Source organism: Petaurus breviceps, unplaced genomic scaffold (genome assembly GCF_028583685.1).
Source record: "Petaurus breviceps papuanus isolate PSGF00001 unplaced genomic scaffold, PetGlider_PUasm1.0 173, whole genome shotgun sequence".
NCBI classification, from domain to species: Eukaryota; Metazoa; Chordata; class Mammalia; order Diprotodontia; family Petauridae; genus Petaurus; species Petaurus breviceps.
The window spans coordinates 10,010,932-10,027,022 of record NW_027185759.1 but is presented as its reverse complement, the minus strand read 5'-3'; the positions used below and the strand labels follow the sequence as shown (position 1 = coordinate 10,027,022).

The following is a 16,091-nucleotide window of genomic DNA, read 5'->3' as shown; positions in this document are numbered from 1 at the left end:
AGAGAGAGAGAGAGAGAGAGAGAGAGAGAGAGAGAGAGAGAGAGCAAGCATGCTCAGTATGAGCCAACAATACAATATGGCAGCCCAAGAAGGCAATGACCACCTTGGACTACCTTAGGAAAGGCAGAGTCCCCAGGACTTGGGAGGCAAGAGCTGCCTTGGCCAACCCATGGACCCTCTGCCTTCCTTAATGTAGTCTGAGCTCACAGCAGCCAGGGGCAGTCAGGGGTGGAGTTCTGGGCAGACAGCAGGGAGCTCCAAGGAGGCGCTCATGGGTTAAAACTCATATGGATTAAAAAAACCAAACTCCACATGAAATTCATTTGCATATCCATTTCCTTTTTGTTTCTCTACACATGGAAATGTTTATGTTTGTTGTTTGTCAAATTCATAAAAATAAAAATTTTTAAAAAGACAGATTTTCCAGTGAGCCCTGGGCACAGCCCACCAGCGGGCCAGGACCAAAGAGCAAAGACAAAGAAAGGCCCCAGGGGCAGTGCGGTGGCACAGGAGAGAGAGCACTAGCTGTGGAGTCAGGAGGACCTGAGTTCAAATCTAGCCTCATACACTTGACATTTACTAGCTGTGTGACCCTGGGCAAATCACATAACCCTGGTTGCCTTGCAAAAAAAAACAAAAAACAAAAAACAACAAAAAAACCCCAAACCAAAGAAAGGCCCCAAGTAACACAAAATACTGGAGGTAAAAATCAAACCAGAGTTCAAGGACATGTCCCTGCGCAGGAGAATGACTGCTCAGCATCGTGCATAAACAGCAGTGAACATGCAGTGTGTCTCTGAACAGATGCAGAGTGAAACAAGAAGAACCAGGAGTGAAAGAGAAATGGCCCAAAGAGGCCGCTGCACCATGAGGCAGTGGGTCCCTCCTCCTGGGGAGGGACGACACAATGTCATCCTTTGGTGGGGTGGTTTTCCTTAACTGCTTTCACTGTTATTGCCAAGCAGGGTCCCTAAAAAGGAGACGAACAAAAGCCGACCATAAAACTCAAAAATGGCTTCTGATTTAAAAGGTCATTTTGGCATGAAGTTCTTTGAAGACAATGCCTTGCAGAAGTGTCTGTGAAGGAAGAAGAAAGAAAGCACGGGGTGCTGGGGGTGGGGGACGACTCGGATCTCTCCAGACCAGCTAGGAAGAGGCAGGAGTCACTCGGGGGGCACAGGCAGGTAGGCGTGCTGAATCACACCAGGCAGGGTGATAGCCAGGCAGGCACAGCCTGTTTCAAAGCAACTTGTAAAAACAGAATTTCTGTACCTTGGAAACGGTATTAAGAGCTGTGTAGAGATAGACGAACAGACTGGACCCCCCCCATCCTCAGGGAAGAACATCCCTTCGGGGGGTAGGCTATTGTCCCAGGGGCAGTAGGACAAGTGGGCAGCCTGCCCTGTCTCTCTTTTGGACAAAGGGCAGCAAGGGACAGGCAGGATCATTTCTGAGTGAGGAAAGGCAAAGGGGTCATCAGAGACTGCCTATAGATGGGCAGGCAAACCCAGCTGGGCCCATGCAAGTCAGACAAAGGAAAACAACACGGGGGCAATGAATGACAAAGGGACTGTGGCATCAGTGGAGTCCCACTTCTGGAGTCAAGGGCAGGCTGTTGGGTATCTGGTGGGCTGGCCAGGCTAACAAAGGGACAGGGGAACTTTGTGGAGAAGCAGGACCAGGGAACTCCTTGGGTCTGGGTGCACATAGGACCACCAGGGCTATAACTCTGTGCCTAGGATGGGGCTGAGTTCGGTGGACCCAGGCCCACAGGAAGGCTGGGGAGGGAGTGGATCAGGTTACAGCATGCCAGAGGCCTGTGGCTATGGGCATGAAACACATTGACTGGGGCAGTCCCACACAGGAGAAGGAAACCTTGGGGCAGGTAGGGGCTTCAGTGGAGCCATGTCTGGGAAACAGTGGATAGACGTCACAGAGACAGAGAAGAAAGGAAGGTCCGGGGCACGGCCTCCGGTGCTGCCAAAGATGGGCGATGAGGAAGCCCAAGTGTCTAGGGAGGAGGAAAGCCGAGAGAGATGCGTGCCAGGACAGTCAAGAGAAAGAGAACACCCAGAAAGGGGGGAGAAAGCCATAGAGCAAGCCCAGGGAGGAGAGTGATGAGTCCATCCCATAGCTGGGAGCTCCCAGTTAGTGCCATTCTGGTCCAGCAGTGGGTATGAATGCAGGGCTAAGAAGGGGGCTGCTGGTGAAAACCAGAGGCAGTCAATGGAAAAGCTCTTTCTAGGAACTTGACAGCGATAAGACAGTCTGATCCCTGTGTGTTTGCAGGTGGCAGATAAGGACCCAAAAGATAAGGAGAGACCGAGGATGCCAGAAATCAAAAGTGGGACCCATGGGTGCACACTGGGCACCTCATTCTTTCCTAGACACACCATTCATTTCATCTTTAATGTCTCAGTTTCCCCATCAATAAAATGGAGATACTAACATTTATCCACCTATGTATGGTGAAAATCAAAGGGGAGAACAAGAGACATCCTTCCTAACTACAAATAAGGACCCACAGGAGCTTGACTGCTTCTGTGGGACTGTGTGCGCAGACCCCTTCCAGACGCAGAACAAAATCAGGACCTTCACCGTGCAGCCTCAATGAGGAGGACGCCCGGTCTGTGCGGAAGGGCCCAAAGGAATGGAGAGAATGACCACTGACTGACCAGAAGGAAAAGGAAGGCCCTTCCTGGCCGGGTGTCGGGCAGGACAAACACGAAGCCCGGCTTAGAAATCGTGGAGAGTTTCTGCCAAGACGCACCTCCTGGATGGTGGTTCTCATGTCAGGAGCTGTGCTGAGAGCTGGGGATACACAGGCCAAAAGACAAGAACCAAATGGTCTCTACCCTTGAGGACCTCTGGGTCTAACCTGAGTCTGGAAGGGCAGGGTGGGCAAGGGAGCTCTGCCTTCCCAGCTCTACAATACGCCTTGGCTCCTCAGGCTTCTTCAGGAGACTCCCACAGAGGAAGGCCTCCTCCCCAGCTCCTTCTTGAAGAGCCAGGAGACAAGAATGCCCTTGTATGGGCTCAGTCACTGGGGCTTGCCCTGCCAGACACCCACAGAAATGCTCGGCTCGGCTGAGTCACAGGGAAACGGCCGCCAGGCCCAGACCTCTCCAGCTGGGAATATCCCTCTTCTCACAGTGGGGAGGAAGTATTTATTCCTTCTTCCACTTTGAGAAGTCATGGGAGGTAGAAACTGAAAACTCTGGAAGGTTAATGCCCAAGAGTGTCCCAAAGGGATCCCAGCAGGCTCTGCAGAGGTGGGGAACTCCAGGCGCGACATGTGGCAGAGGCCATGCGCTGCTTAGCTTGGCTGCCCTGCAGCTATGACATAGCTGGTGAAGACAGAACAAAACAAAGATGAAGGGGGTCTCGGAAGAGGCCAAAGAGAGTCCCGAACTTTCCCCTACAAGTTTTGTAGGATCCTCCCTCAAATATAACAAGCAGCAGTTTCTCAAAGTCCTCGTCTCCTTGGACGCATCCACACATCACACCTTAAGGAAGAAGCCAGACGAGCCACGGCGCACTCAGCCGCGTCCTGGCTTTCAGAACGCCTCCTGCCCTGACAGCACTGTCCAGAAGTCTAGGTCTCTGTGGCATCCATCATTCCCTGCTACCTCTTGGAAGCAGACAGCTGGCCCTGGCTTCTGGACTGTCTGGACCTGTCCCCTAAGCTGGAGAGGCCTCGAGGCCCGGCCCAGCAGCCCTCTGACACTGGCTGCCACGTTTGGACCCGACACACTGGAGAGAGAAGCTAGGCTAACGACATCATTGCTCCTTGAAATAGGGAAATAAAGATGGCACCTGTTCCCCAGGGAATCGGGTGCCCAGACACCATCAGTCTGGGTCTACTTCTCAAACAGGGTTTGTAATTAAGTGAAAAATACATATTAAGAGTTTCGAGGAGGATGACAGCTCTGGGAGAAAAAAGGATGAGAAGAAGGTCCTGCCCCGGAAGGGGCCTGAACCCACGGCAATGCTGAGTCGGCGCCAGTTTCCAATTAAATCTGGATAAAATGTGAATCTCATTTCAGGGCTCTCATGCGGCCCCCGCTGCTGCCCATTTATAACAGCTCAGGGACTGCTCATGTCCGGCATATTGAGGCCAGAAGAACCTCCCAGGAGAAAAGATAAGGGATGTCAATCCTCTCTGCCCCAAGGCTTACCCCCCCCCCCCACCCAAGGGGGCATCGTGGGGCATCCCCAGAGGGGCACAGCCCTGGAGGCATGGGCCTGTTCTCACCTGCTCCACACGGGGCTCTGCAGCAAAAGAGATCCGGGCGATTGAGTGAGACGCTATGCAGAGCTCCTGCCCATTCACCTCGCCCTCCTCCACCTCCACAATACCTACAAGAACAAGTTTGGTCTGTTATCAGGGGCGTCCTCTGTCTGGCACTGGGGGCTCCTGGCCTGCACACACCTGCTCAGTCTTGAGCCCTGAAACCACCCACTTCCTCGATATTTGTGCCTTAAGTTAGTCACCCAGCATCCAGGAAAGAGCCCTGATGATGCCATCACCCCATCCCAGGCCCTCATGGCTGGTGAAAGGCGGGTGCAGATGCTGCCAAGCTCCATTACCCTGGACAAGTCACTTCACCTGCTCCTCCGCTTCCTGAGCGTTATTGAGTGGGCTAGAAAGCCCCCAGTCTCTTCAGTCCTACCTGAGGGTGCTGGGTTAGGCAGGATCTCAAAAAGGTTCTAGGACTGCACAGCACTGAGTTAGGCCTCATTCTCTACCCTCCTGAATCTGAAACTCCCACCCTACCTCCAGGTAATAGATACACAAAAACACGGCCAAGTGGGTTCATTTCAGAGAGAGATTTGTTAAACTGACATGGTGGGAACGAACCTCTGAGGACAGTCAAACCTGTCCCCAAAAGAAGCTTTCTCTCATCAGCAGACCTTGGAGATGGTGACAGAGGTGTGACCCACTACCACTGTCCTTCCCTCAGGGCCCTCCAGATTCAGCCAGCAGCCACAGTCACCCAAAATCCCACCCAAGAGTCAACCGCTCCTGGAGATTGAGGCTGAAGCTGTGGGCTTGAGGGGCAACCCTCTGCTGCCTGTTACTGGGGCTGGAGGAGTGGGAGTGAGTCACTGAAAGTGGTCTTCCTGGAGGGGCCCAAATCTGAACACTTTGATTTCTGCCCTTTCTTCTTCAAACATGGAAACCCCATCTCCTTTCCCTCTGTAGTCAGGATGATGCTGGCACATTCCCCACGAGCCTCCCTCTGAGACCAGCATGGCAGCAGCCTGGCCCTGCTGGCATACCTCCCCCCTGCCCAAGCGGGAGTGACCTAGGGTCCCAAGGCCCCATGTGGAGGCTGGTACCTGTGTTCTGGGCGCTGACAAAGGCCACCTTGTTGGAATCAGGCTTGAGGCGGATGAATCCACATTCTCTGTGCATTGGCTTCTTAGTGTCTGGATGGAAGGCATTGAACCTAGACAGGAAAACCATCCAGCTGTAAAACCTGAGAGGCTCTAGTGATACCCAAAACACCACCGGGGAACACCCATTCTCAGACGTGGCAATGATGGGCACATTTCATTCCCACAGGAGGGGCAGAGGTGTGCTCAGCTCAGGAGGAAAGCTTTGGTCTCAGAAACGTCAACTCAGCGATGGGAATTTGCTGTGTCTGACCTCATCACTCCACACCAAGCCTCATGTTCAGGCAGCACACACCCTGTAAGAGCCTGGACTGCGGCCCATGTCCTGGTGAAAGATCTGAAAAAATGGGAATGAGCTGTGACAGCTCTTTCTCAGGCGAGGAAGGCCCAAGGCCACGACCACTGTTCTCTTGACAAGGCTGGTACCTGGAGCATAGCAGGCCCTCAATAAACGTTTACTGACTGACTGATTAACGGATATATGACAACATAGTAAAATCATGTGATTGGTCACACTACCAATCCATGAGACCTTTCTGAAGTCCAAATGCCTTTCCGCTAAAAACACGTAGATGGACATGGCTGGAAGGGCGCTGCAAGGACCAAGTGAGAACGTTCATGAGAGCTTGATCAAAGCTCTTAAGAACCACTGCCAAGTGTAACGGCAAAGTACCATATAGACACTGGCTGCCATTCTCAGCTCTGGCAGCTCGATAAGACACCAGAGGGTGGCCCATCCACCCCCCTGTGCTCAGCACACTTCTTCCATCAGCTCAGGGAGAGGAGCCCTGGGAGAACAGCGAAGGCTTCCTCAGCACGTTCCTCCCAACGACCTGTGAAGGGGGCAGTACCAGCTACTACCATCCCCATTTTAAAGACAGGAAAACTGAGGCTCCGAGGAGTGTCACACTGGCTCCCGGACTTCTGTACTGCCTTCCGTGTGCCCATCACTGGGCTCAGATTTATAGACAACCTGTGACTGTAGCTCCCATGCTGAACTCCAAAGCTGGGAGAGGAGCCTGCTGAGTCACAAGACCACCACCAGAGGAAGGAGAACGGAGACCGCCAGGGAGCAAACGCCAATGAAAGGCTGACCTTTGTCCCCCCCTTTGCTTCCCTGTCTTTTAATAATCCTTTCCCACCCACCAATTTCTCTATTTGGAGAGTACAAAGCATCTTCACTATGCAGCTGCTAATTCTTTCCAACCCCAGAAAACTTAATGGGAAGGCAGGATTCCGAACGGCCCTGTGGCCTCCCTGCTAGACATCTACTGTGATCCAAGAATAATCCTATCTGGTTAAATTAAAACTGCCTGATGTGGCCTCAGGCCCTTTCCTTTCACTGTTCAGTTCTGTTAAATTACATTTAGGAAGGATTTCAACAGGGGCAGCTTCGAGGAGGGCAAGAGCCACCCACTTAATGTGGTCGCAAAAATGACCCAACTACCCGCAAACGGCTAAAAACAGTGCAGAAAAGCCCTGTTTAAGTTTCTATCACTGCCCATTACTAGAAAGACCAGTGTCTAGTTTGGTGGTACAGAACACCCACAATGAGGGTGACGGCTGGGGGCACAGTCATGCTCTCCCTCACTAGACTTAACTTCTCGGAAACACAGTGGACGGTGGGATTGCTGCTTTCTGTCCCTCCCAGGGGCGGGCAGGCAGGCAGGGCTTCCTCCCCACCTTCCTGGCTAAGACCAGCCCAAGAAGGCATTTTTCCACGTAATGATCCTGGGGCCAGGGACCCCACATGCTACACTTGAGGAGGGTCACTGGGGAAAGCCTAGATGAAGGCTTTTTGGCTGTGCATGTTCTTGTGCAGCCCTTCCCCAATGGGCCTGAGCAGGATCCACAGCTCAGTCTGGAGGGGCGCTTTAGATCCTCCTGGCCCACCAAGCTTTCTTTAGCAAACTGGGGGCACTTGGTCTAAAAATGAGAGCCCGGGGTTCTCAGCATCTCAAGGTCATCTATGAACTGGCCTCTTACAGGTCACTTTATTGCCTCTATCTTGTCCACTGCTGTGTTAGGCCCATGGTCTCCGTATATCTCCTGATTCCTTGGAATATCCCATAGCTTCAACTAACATGGGAGGTCTATGGGTATGGAATGCTGTATATAGTTTCAGATTTTTCAATGCACTGATTGGTTTTTTAAATTTGTTTTCTTCCTTGTCTTTTTTTTTCTATAAAAAATATCATTTGTTATATGGGATAGCTTTCCGGGAACACCAAGGGATAGAGATGGTAGGAAAAATTGTGATTATATAAAAAACAAAGCTTTATTTTAAGTAATTCTGCTCAGGTGACTTCTTTTCATTCTCAAATAATCAACAAGCATTTTATTAAGTTCAGGGCTGGGAGCACAGTGACACAGAGGCCACAGCCTGGGCCCTGAAGGAGCTTCCATTCTGGGCCTGGGCTTCCAGCCTTAATGAAGAGGGAAAGCTGCAGAGCCACTGGGCCACAAGCTCTGTGAGGCCTCATAGGCCTTGGATCTGAGTGAGCTGCCCTGTTGGGCCAATCCACTTGTGTGTGGAGACTTTAGGGTTTACACAGGGATGCCAAAGCACTGGCTCTCTGGGAAAGAATGGATGCATGACACAGTTAAGTTTGATGTGCAATAACATGAATTTCATCCCTTTCTTAAGTCTAAACAATCAACCAAACAATCAATGAAGCCCTGATTTAGAGGCTTGCTGATTTCTGAGGTGTAAATGCTTTAAGAATCAGCCCGCCTGAGCTGGGGCACACCCCTGGTTATAGCCCAAGCACACGCACAGAGTTCTGTGCTTGTTAAAACAGCCAATAATTTTAATGGAGGTAACTTCTACGATGGCACTTGGAGGAAGTACACGACCCATTCTGGTGAACATACAAGTCCATGGCCTGACCAGGGCGACAGAGGGCCATTTCTCCCAAACGCCACTGCTCCCAGCAGGGAGCTTTCTCATCAGGGCCATTCTTAACGAGACAAAACCAAAGGCCAAACTCATGGTAAGAAAGACAAACTGCATGTTCAACTTACGAGAAGTTCAGCATCGGCTGCCCCACGTGGGTGATGTGCACCTCCTCCAGGTAATGGAAAGGCTGCAGGGTGGGGTAGATGCCGTCTCCCGGGGGTTCAGAGAGCCAGGTGCCCAGCATCCAGGAGAGAGGCTCAATGACCGGGTTCATCTTAGGGGTCTCTGGGGACGAGAAGGAAGGCAGGGTCAGAATGTGCATGGACACATGTGAGGAGCTAGCCCAACCCACCCATTTAATGGGAGGGAATGGAGGGGAAGCCAGGGGGTGAAGGGTCAGAAGGCTGATGGTGGAGCGGCTGGGGCCCAGGTCTCACAAGCACCAGAGCAGTGCTGCTTCCTAGTTTCCCCTTGTCCATTACTATCTGGACACCTGTTGGCTCCTAATCACTTTGTGGTGGCCCCCATTACTGAGAAGCTGGTAGGGCCACCAGCCAAGGTCAGTTTCCTGGGATCTAGTTCCTGCCCATGGTGGGTGGGGGCAGCGCCCAGCTGATGCAGCCCCTTCCCACCCACAGCTTTCGGCAAGGCTCCTGTTGGTCTTATGGCAGCCATCTCTCAGAACTGGATGCTATGAGGCCACTGATGGATTGGGATGAAGAGCTGAGGGTAAGGCATAAGGGGACTGACAACAGGAGGGAGAGATTGTGGGCCAGACTCTGGTGGAGGCCTCTGCTGGGGCTCATGCTCTACCTGATGGCCCCTACAAGATGACAAGTCAGCGCTGTGAGCAGTGAGTGACTCCACTGACAAGAGTGGGAGCCCCACGTGTGAAGTTGCCTACCCTGGGGACCTGGGACATGGGGGAAGGGAGAGAGAGGTGAGAGACGGAGGCGCAGGGGAAAGGCTACCTTCCAATGACTCTCAAAGGCTGCCCGAGACCTCCCTATCAGCGCCACCAAAAGTCAATTCAGCACATGGAAAACCAATACGATTCAGCTGAAAACCTTGTGGGAAACCTTGCCTGAAAGACACTTAATATTATAAAACACAAGGAAGTTTCTGAACATGAACACTGCAGCACAAAGGTATAAGGATGAAAACCTATCTCACTTAAAGGGGTGAAACACACAGAAAACAAAGCCCTTTCAAAGTTGGGGAGATGTTTTTTTAATCTACTACACCCAGACAGAATCAGTGAAAAGAAAAAGTCCCTGACAGCAGCTGCTGCCAAGGGACTGGATCTCATGAAAGGAGCAAGGGGCATGCCTTTGGTGGGGGGGGGCACCATTTTGTTTACCTAAGTGTACTGTGACGAGCACTCACACTCACACACACACACACACACACACAAAAAGGACACCAACTAAATGCTTGGAATCATTTTAGTGCAATGGGAACTTCACAAAACTAAGGCTGAAAATTAAAAGTGGACTCAGGAAAGGCTGGTATCTACTCCACAAGAATGCATGGGACGGGGCAGCGAAAAAGAAGATGCTTGGCTAAGAGGAGGTGTGAGCTGTGTATGTGTCCCACACCCAACAAGCCTCGATTTGGAGGAACTCTGCTGAGCATTTTATAATGCTTGTAACTGAGGACACTACAGAAGCAGAGATGGTGAAGCCCAAGAAAGCCCACACCTCTTGACCTCATAGTCAAGAGAGACAAACACACCAATAATCAGCAAGTCTAAGAAGCCCTGGTTTAGACCAATATTGGCTGCTCTCTACTCCCCAACCCAAGAAGTCTTCTTAAACTCACAGAGAATCAATGCTGGAGACTTCAGATTACAATACCTTTTTCTCCAAATGAGGACCTTCAGGTATCAGGAGATTAAAGTAATTCCTCCAAGATCAAGCTGGCTGATCTTGAATTGGAATCATCTGACTCTGGGTCATTGCTGATCAGACCCACAAGTGTTTACACAGTGCCTTAAGGTTTACAAAGCACTTCACAAGTCTTCTCTCATTTTGGCCTCACAACTCTGAGGAGGTGCCACGGTCTCCATTTCACAGATGAGGAAACTGAGGCAGCCTCTCCACTTTCTACTCCACAACAGCTGCCTCATGCTGCAATATCTCAAGCATCTGGGATGTCACTGACTGCAACCCCTCTATGCCTTAGCATGTGGTCTCTTAAGTTCCTGTGGCCAATCTGGGGCCAGTCTGATGATAAGGCCTCTCCAAACTCTACCAGACCAGGCCTTTGACATCTCCAAAGACTTTCAGCAAAAGTGTCTTCATGGCCTGTCTTTAAGAACTTGGGGTTCCCTCCACTTCAGGATGAGGCCCTACCATAAGCCTTTATTGGATGGACTGTCGCAGAAGTGGGGAAATGGTCCTTTTTCTAGCTAACCATATCTCCCATTGCTTCCAGAGTGAAGAGAAGTGATTTGAACTTAACTAAGAAAATTCCATAGCAAAACACTAACAAAGTTCACCCAAATTGATGTTGTTATATTGTTGAAAATTCTCCCTAAAAATAATGCTAAAAAATCACATAAACAAATAAACAAACAAATGAAGTAAATAAAATAAAAAATAATAATCTTTCAGTCTACCCCAGAGTCAGGCCAGGATCTAAAGAGCTGTTTGCCTATGGCCCCCAACCAGATCTCTGCTTGATGCAGGGAGAAAAGTCTTACAATCTGTGTGTCACCAGCAGATTTTCAAATGGACACCAGTGGACTCATGGCGCTTGAATTTCTGGGCATGAGTTTCACTAATGGAAGAGAAAAGCACTTCTTATGGGCTTACCCTGTGCTGAATGCCAAGACAGACCCTGCTCTGCAGGGGCCGGTTTATATGGGGGCCCAGAGCCAGCTTTAGCCCTTGGATGATGGGAAAGGCAGGGCAGTTCTCAGGCAGAAGGCAAGGTCCCCACCCCTCCACCCACCCAGCCCCTGAGTCTTGGGGAATGATAGCAGGAGAGGAGCATTTTTTTTTTCAAATTCTGACACACAAGGAGAGTTTTCAGGCTATCTGCTACTGTAAAAACACAGGAGAGAGAAGGGAACAAGAAAGATTAGTGCAAGGGAGAAGTCTTTGTGGGAGTCTGCCCCAGGGCAGTCAGCTGCTGCTGATTCAGATGAAATGAGTAAGAACCAGGCAGAACCAGATCTGGTGAGACATCGAGGCAGGGGCAAAGCATTCCAGCCCCATGGAAGGCTGAATTCAGGAGACAGGAGTCTGGCAGGGGCCCAGGAGCAGGCAGGCTTGGAGTGGGCCGCTATCACTTTGGTGAGGTTTCTGCTGCCCTTCTCAAGGGCTTCCTGAGGAGGCTCCAGAGTTTAGGGGTCACCGGGCTGGGAGGGAAGAGAACCAAGGCACTTTGCCACTTCTTGGAGAACCAGGCATCTCTTTAAGGATGCTCCCATCTGCCTTCTCTCCAAACCTTCTCTGTGGCATAAACAAATCAGTCACCAAAATGTTAACGTGGAAAAGTCCCTCAGTGAGCCTGGCAAAGGCTTAGCCCTGGTGCGCTCGCGCGCACACACACACTCTGTCTCTGTCTGTCTCTCTCTATCTGTCTCCGCCCCCCCATCTAGGAAACAGCTCCAATGAGTTCAATGCCAACCTCCATGGACAATCAGCCGCTGGGCCACGCTTGCCCCCTAGTGGACACGACGCCACAGTCCACCTTGTCCATCGGCTCGGCCTCTCATCCTGCTTCTCACCCAGGGCACTTGTGGTGTCCAGTCAAGGCAGTCCCTTCTCTCCAGGCCCAGCTCCCAGCCTAGACCTCCCCTGGTCTTCCCTGGCATCTCTCCCTCTAAATCAAGAAGAAGGTGCTGACGGTCACTTCGTCTCATCATTAAATCATCGGGGGCCTTTCTGGGCCAGCCCTGCCTGAGGCTGGGACGGCTTCACTTGCCCAGGGTCCCTCAGGAACATGTGGCAGGGCCGGGAGGGGAATTGGCCCGGGCACCACCTCCGGATTCCTTAGGAAGGCCCAGTGATCTTGGGCATTTTCCCAGGCAGGCTCCCCCCACCTGTCTCTGTGCGGGGGGGAGAGCAGCAGCTCCCCCCACCCCAAACACGAGGGTAGAGGCTATCTGTCTCACCTCCACATCGCTTAGCAACAAAACATTTTGCCAAACTGAACGCTCACCCCCAACCACCTGCCACGAGAAAACTTTGAGAAAACACATAAACTGTGAGGCGGGAGGTCTGATCAGAAGCTGTTTTCCCTAAGATGGCCTCCACCTGAACTCAATGTCCTTGACTTTCTCCCTAACCACATCCCTCCATGGTCTCCTGGCTCAGCCCAGGGACCAGCCAGAGGGCTGGCCTTGGGGCCTCAGACCCAAACAATTCCACCCTCAGAGCTGAGCTCCTCCAAGGCCATAAGAAGAGAAGATACCAACCTGCTCGAGGGGAGGGGCTGTCCACTTCTGGGAGGTCCCTACAGCAGCGAGGATCCCTGCTGGCCACTTTACTGATAACCACAAATGAACACAACCTATGCTGCATTTTTATTGACTTTGTTCAGCTTTTCCCAGTTTTATTTTTAACTGCTCCAGCTTCCTTGGGAGTTTTGTGGCCTTGCTACCCAAGCTGGGCAGCAAAGTCTCCTCCTTCAGATCCTGGGCTCACAAGGAGGCAGCAGCAGGCGGTCGCCTTGCCTGGGAGACAGACACACATCGGGGGGCGAGCGGGGGCCTGGGGCTCCCTGCTGGCAGGGGCATCACACCCCAACTCCCATCTGCCCTCTCTGGCCCGTATTTGGCTCCCATAGGCCATCGCTCTCTTTCAGGTGTTCTGGATGGTCACTGTAACCAGATTCTGGTTATAAAACAATTGTGGGGGGATTAGGGGCTGATCCCAGTTCTCTCTGGGCCCTCAGCACCCTCAGGAAAACCCTGCTTCCCACATCTGATTAGTCCTGCTTTAACAGCACCAACTGGGTGTATCTGTTCAGTAAACTCCGGACGTCTCCCACTCCCTCCTTGAGTCTGGTCATGTACCTCTTCCCCAGGAACAGTATGCGATTCCTTCTCAAAAGCCCTGATATCATCCAGGTCAAGCACACAGCCAGACAGTGGGCAGAGCACAGGGCCTGGAGTCAGGAAGACCTGAGTTCAAATCTGGCCTCAGGCACTTCCTAGCTGTGTGACCCTGGACGAGTCACTTCACCCTGTTTGCCTCAGTTTCCTCATCTTAAAACGAGCTGAAGAAGGAAAGGGCGACCCCTCCAGGATCTCTGCCAAGAAAACCCCAAATGGGGTCAGGAGAACAGAACACAGCTGAAGGACAGAATATGTTCCACCAGCTAGAAGGCACAGGAGGCCTGGCCTGGGGCTCCAGCTCGGGGCTCGCCTCCGCCTCTCTGCATTCCTTTAGCAACAGGTGAGGCGTGTGAGCAGCTCCCCGCAGAGTTTCATGAGAAGCAGATGAGTGCCATCTGTGAAGCGCTCTGCAAACCTTAAAAAACTGGCAGAGGCACCGGCATCAGCACGTCCTCTGGCCGGGCTTCTTCACCTTCCCAGCAGTTAAAGCATCCATCAAATGCTCTGCTGACATGTGGGTGACCCTGGTCTAGCGACATCCTGCCTCCAAAGGCCGTGAGGCTAGTCTGGCAGGACCTGCCGCGAGAAGGCCTTGCGGCTCCTGCCAAGTGTGAGCACAGGGCCAGGAGCCAGCCCGAGCCTCCGTCCAGCTCCGAGAACCCACGGGCTTCACTGGGACACCACAGAGACGTGCGTTCCTCTCCAGGCTTGGGCCCCACCAGGGCTCCATCGCCATTCAAAGATCAATGACAGTAGCCCTCCACACATTCACACCTGCGGGGTCCTGCCTTCCTCTGGGCCCAGTGTCTTGGCCTCCTCAAGGCTATCTTGGTGCTAACTGTTGCCCTATTTATCTCGTGGAGAAAACGACCAGCCTGTGTGACTACGGCAGACTTCAACCCCCGAGTAGCTGGCTGGTCTTCAAGGTCCCCTCTGGCCCTACTTTCACAATCCCATGATGTGTGACCCCAAGACTGTCACCAGCTTTGGTGTCTGAGGTGCTACCACACACTGGCACTGCATCCTACACAGGCCTGAGGGGGCTGGACTGGGGGGCTTCGGAGGCCCTTCCAGCTCCCAGACCCTTCTCACTCTCTGGGGGATCCAGAGAAGGGCAATCAGTGCCTATGGAGATGAGTTAAAGCAAATGAGAAAATTGAGCTGGGAGAAGAACACCACGGCCAGTTCTGCTCCGGAGGGGAGTTCCTGCAAGGAGGATGGAGACTCTTGGTCTGCAGGGCCCAGGGGAGAGGCTTCAAAAAGCCCATCTTAGACTTACCCCAATGACAGACATCTCTGCCCAAACACGGGAAGAGTGATGTGGGCCCCCTCCCAGGAAGGTTCCAGGATGGGCCGGCTGACCACTCAGCTGGGCGTGTGGTCCAGGGCCTTCTGATGCCTCTGCCAGCCCTCCCCAGTCTGGGGTTCTGTCAAGTCACGTCCTTCCCAGGACTAGCGTCAGGTGAGTCCTGGATCCCAATACTGGCCTTCCTTTGCTAGCTGTGTGACCCCAGATAGGTCCCTTACTGTCTCCGACCCGATTAAATAAGAAACCCTAAAGTACTTACATGCCCCAAGGCTGCTGAAAGGTTCATGAGAGGTGACAAGATGGCATTCTGTAAACCTCTAAAGTGCCATATAAGTGACTGTTAACTTATGTTCATTATCACTGATGATGATTACTAACTTAGATAAAACAGTTTCGAAAGATTTGGGGTTTTCTGAGTTCACATCAACATTTCTTTCTGGTCACTATGACAAGGCTTGTGTTCACTGAAAACGGAATCTCTCAGCCCAAACCCGCTAGAAGATCAGTTCTCCATGACTGAACGCTGTCAGCTGATCATGAGAAGAGCACAGAAAGTCAGGTACGTGTCTACCTGTGAATGTGGGACAGTCGTGAGGCCCGCCATTTACCGGCATAGCTTACTGGGTGACAAGGGCTTACAAAGACCAAGCAGCTTATATAACAAATGCTGTTTGTCTGAAGGGATTGAGTGAAATAACAGAAACGTCATATGGAATATCAGAAAAGCTCAGTAAAGAGAAGCTCACAAAGAGAAGTGATTACAGGCACAGTGCAGGAGATGGTTGCGACACCCACTCCTAGCAGCGGCTCTGGCAGGGCTGAGAGATGAAACGGGAAAGGCCCAAGAGGGCGCGAGGCCACCTGGACCTGCATGCCCGGTCATGCCCAGGGGCCAAACCGAACCTCGGGAAAATTCACTTTGCTCTTTTAGCCCTCACCTGTCCCAGTGGCGACCAAGCCGCTCGGAGACACGTATCATAGAACAACAACAGAGAGAGTAAGCGGGATGAAGCAGCGCTTTCTGAGGTGGTGGGAAATATTTTACAGATACGCGTGTGTGTTAATATGTAGGTACATACACGCATGTGTTCTAGAGAATACATTTATACATACACATTATCTATATGTGGGGTACATGTATGTGCATACATGTATTCATGTGTGTGGTATATAGATATGTATGTAAATGCACACATATATATGGAAGGAAATAGGCATTCCTATAGTGGCTTTGTGCCAGGCAATGGGCTAATCACTTCATAATTAACTTTGGGAGGGAGGTGCTATTATTATCCACATCTTACAGACAGGGAAACTGAGGCAAAGAGCTGAGAGTCACACAGCTGGTCAGTGTCTTAGGTCAGATGTGAGCTCAGGTCTTCGTGACTCCAGGCCTAGTGCCCTCTCCACTGTGC

General features: G+C 51.8%; 1 protein-coding gene across 4 annotated transcripts in view; it reads right to left on the bottom strand.

The window, feature by feature from the left end:
* THAP4 (THAP domain containing 4) overlaps nucleotides 1-16,091 on the bottom strand; it is a 62,039-nt gene that overhangs the window by 11,666 nt on the left and 34,282 nt on the right. For all 4 annotated transcript variants that reach the window (XM_069083352.1, XM_069083351.1, XM_069083353.1 and 1 more), the window contains 3 exons: nucleotides 8,425-8,584; nucleotides 5,344-5,453; nucleotides 4,256-4,359 (listed from right to left, as the gene is read on the bottom strand). In XM_069083352.1, the coding sequence (XP_068939453.1) occupies nucleotides 4,256-4,359; nucleotides 5,344-5,453; nucleotides 8,425-8,584 (374 nt within the window). The remainder of the gene's footprint in view (nucleotides 1-4,255; nucleotides 4,360-5,343; nucleotides 5,454-8,424; nucleotides 8,585-16,091) is intronic.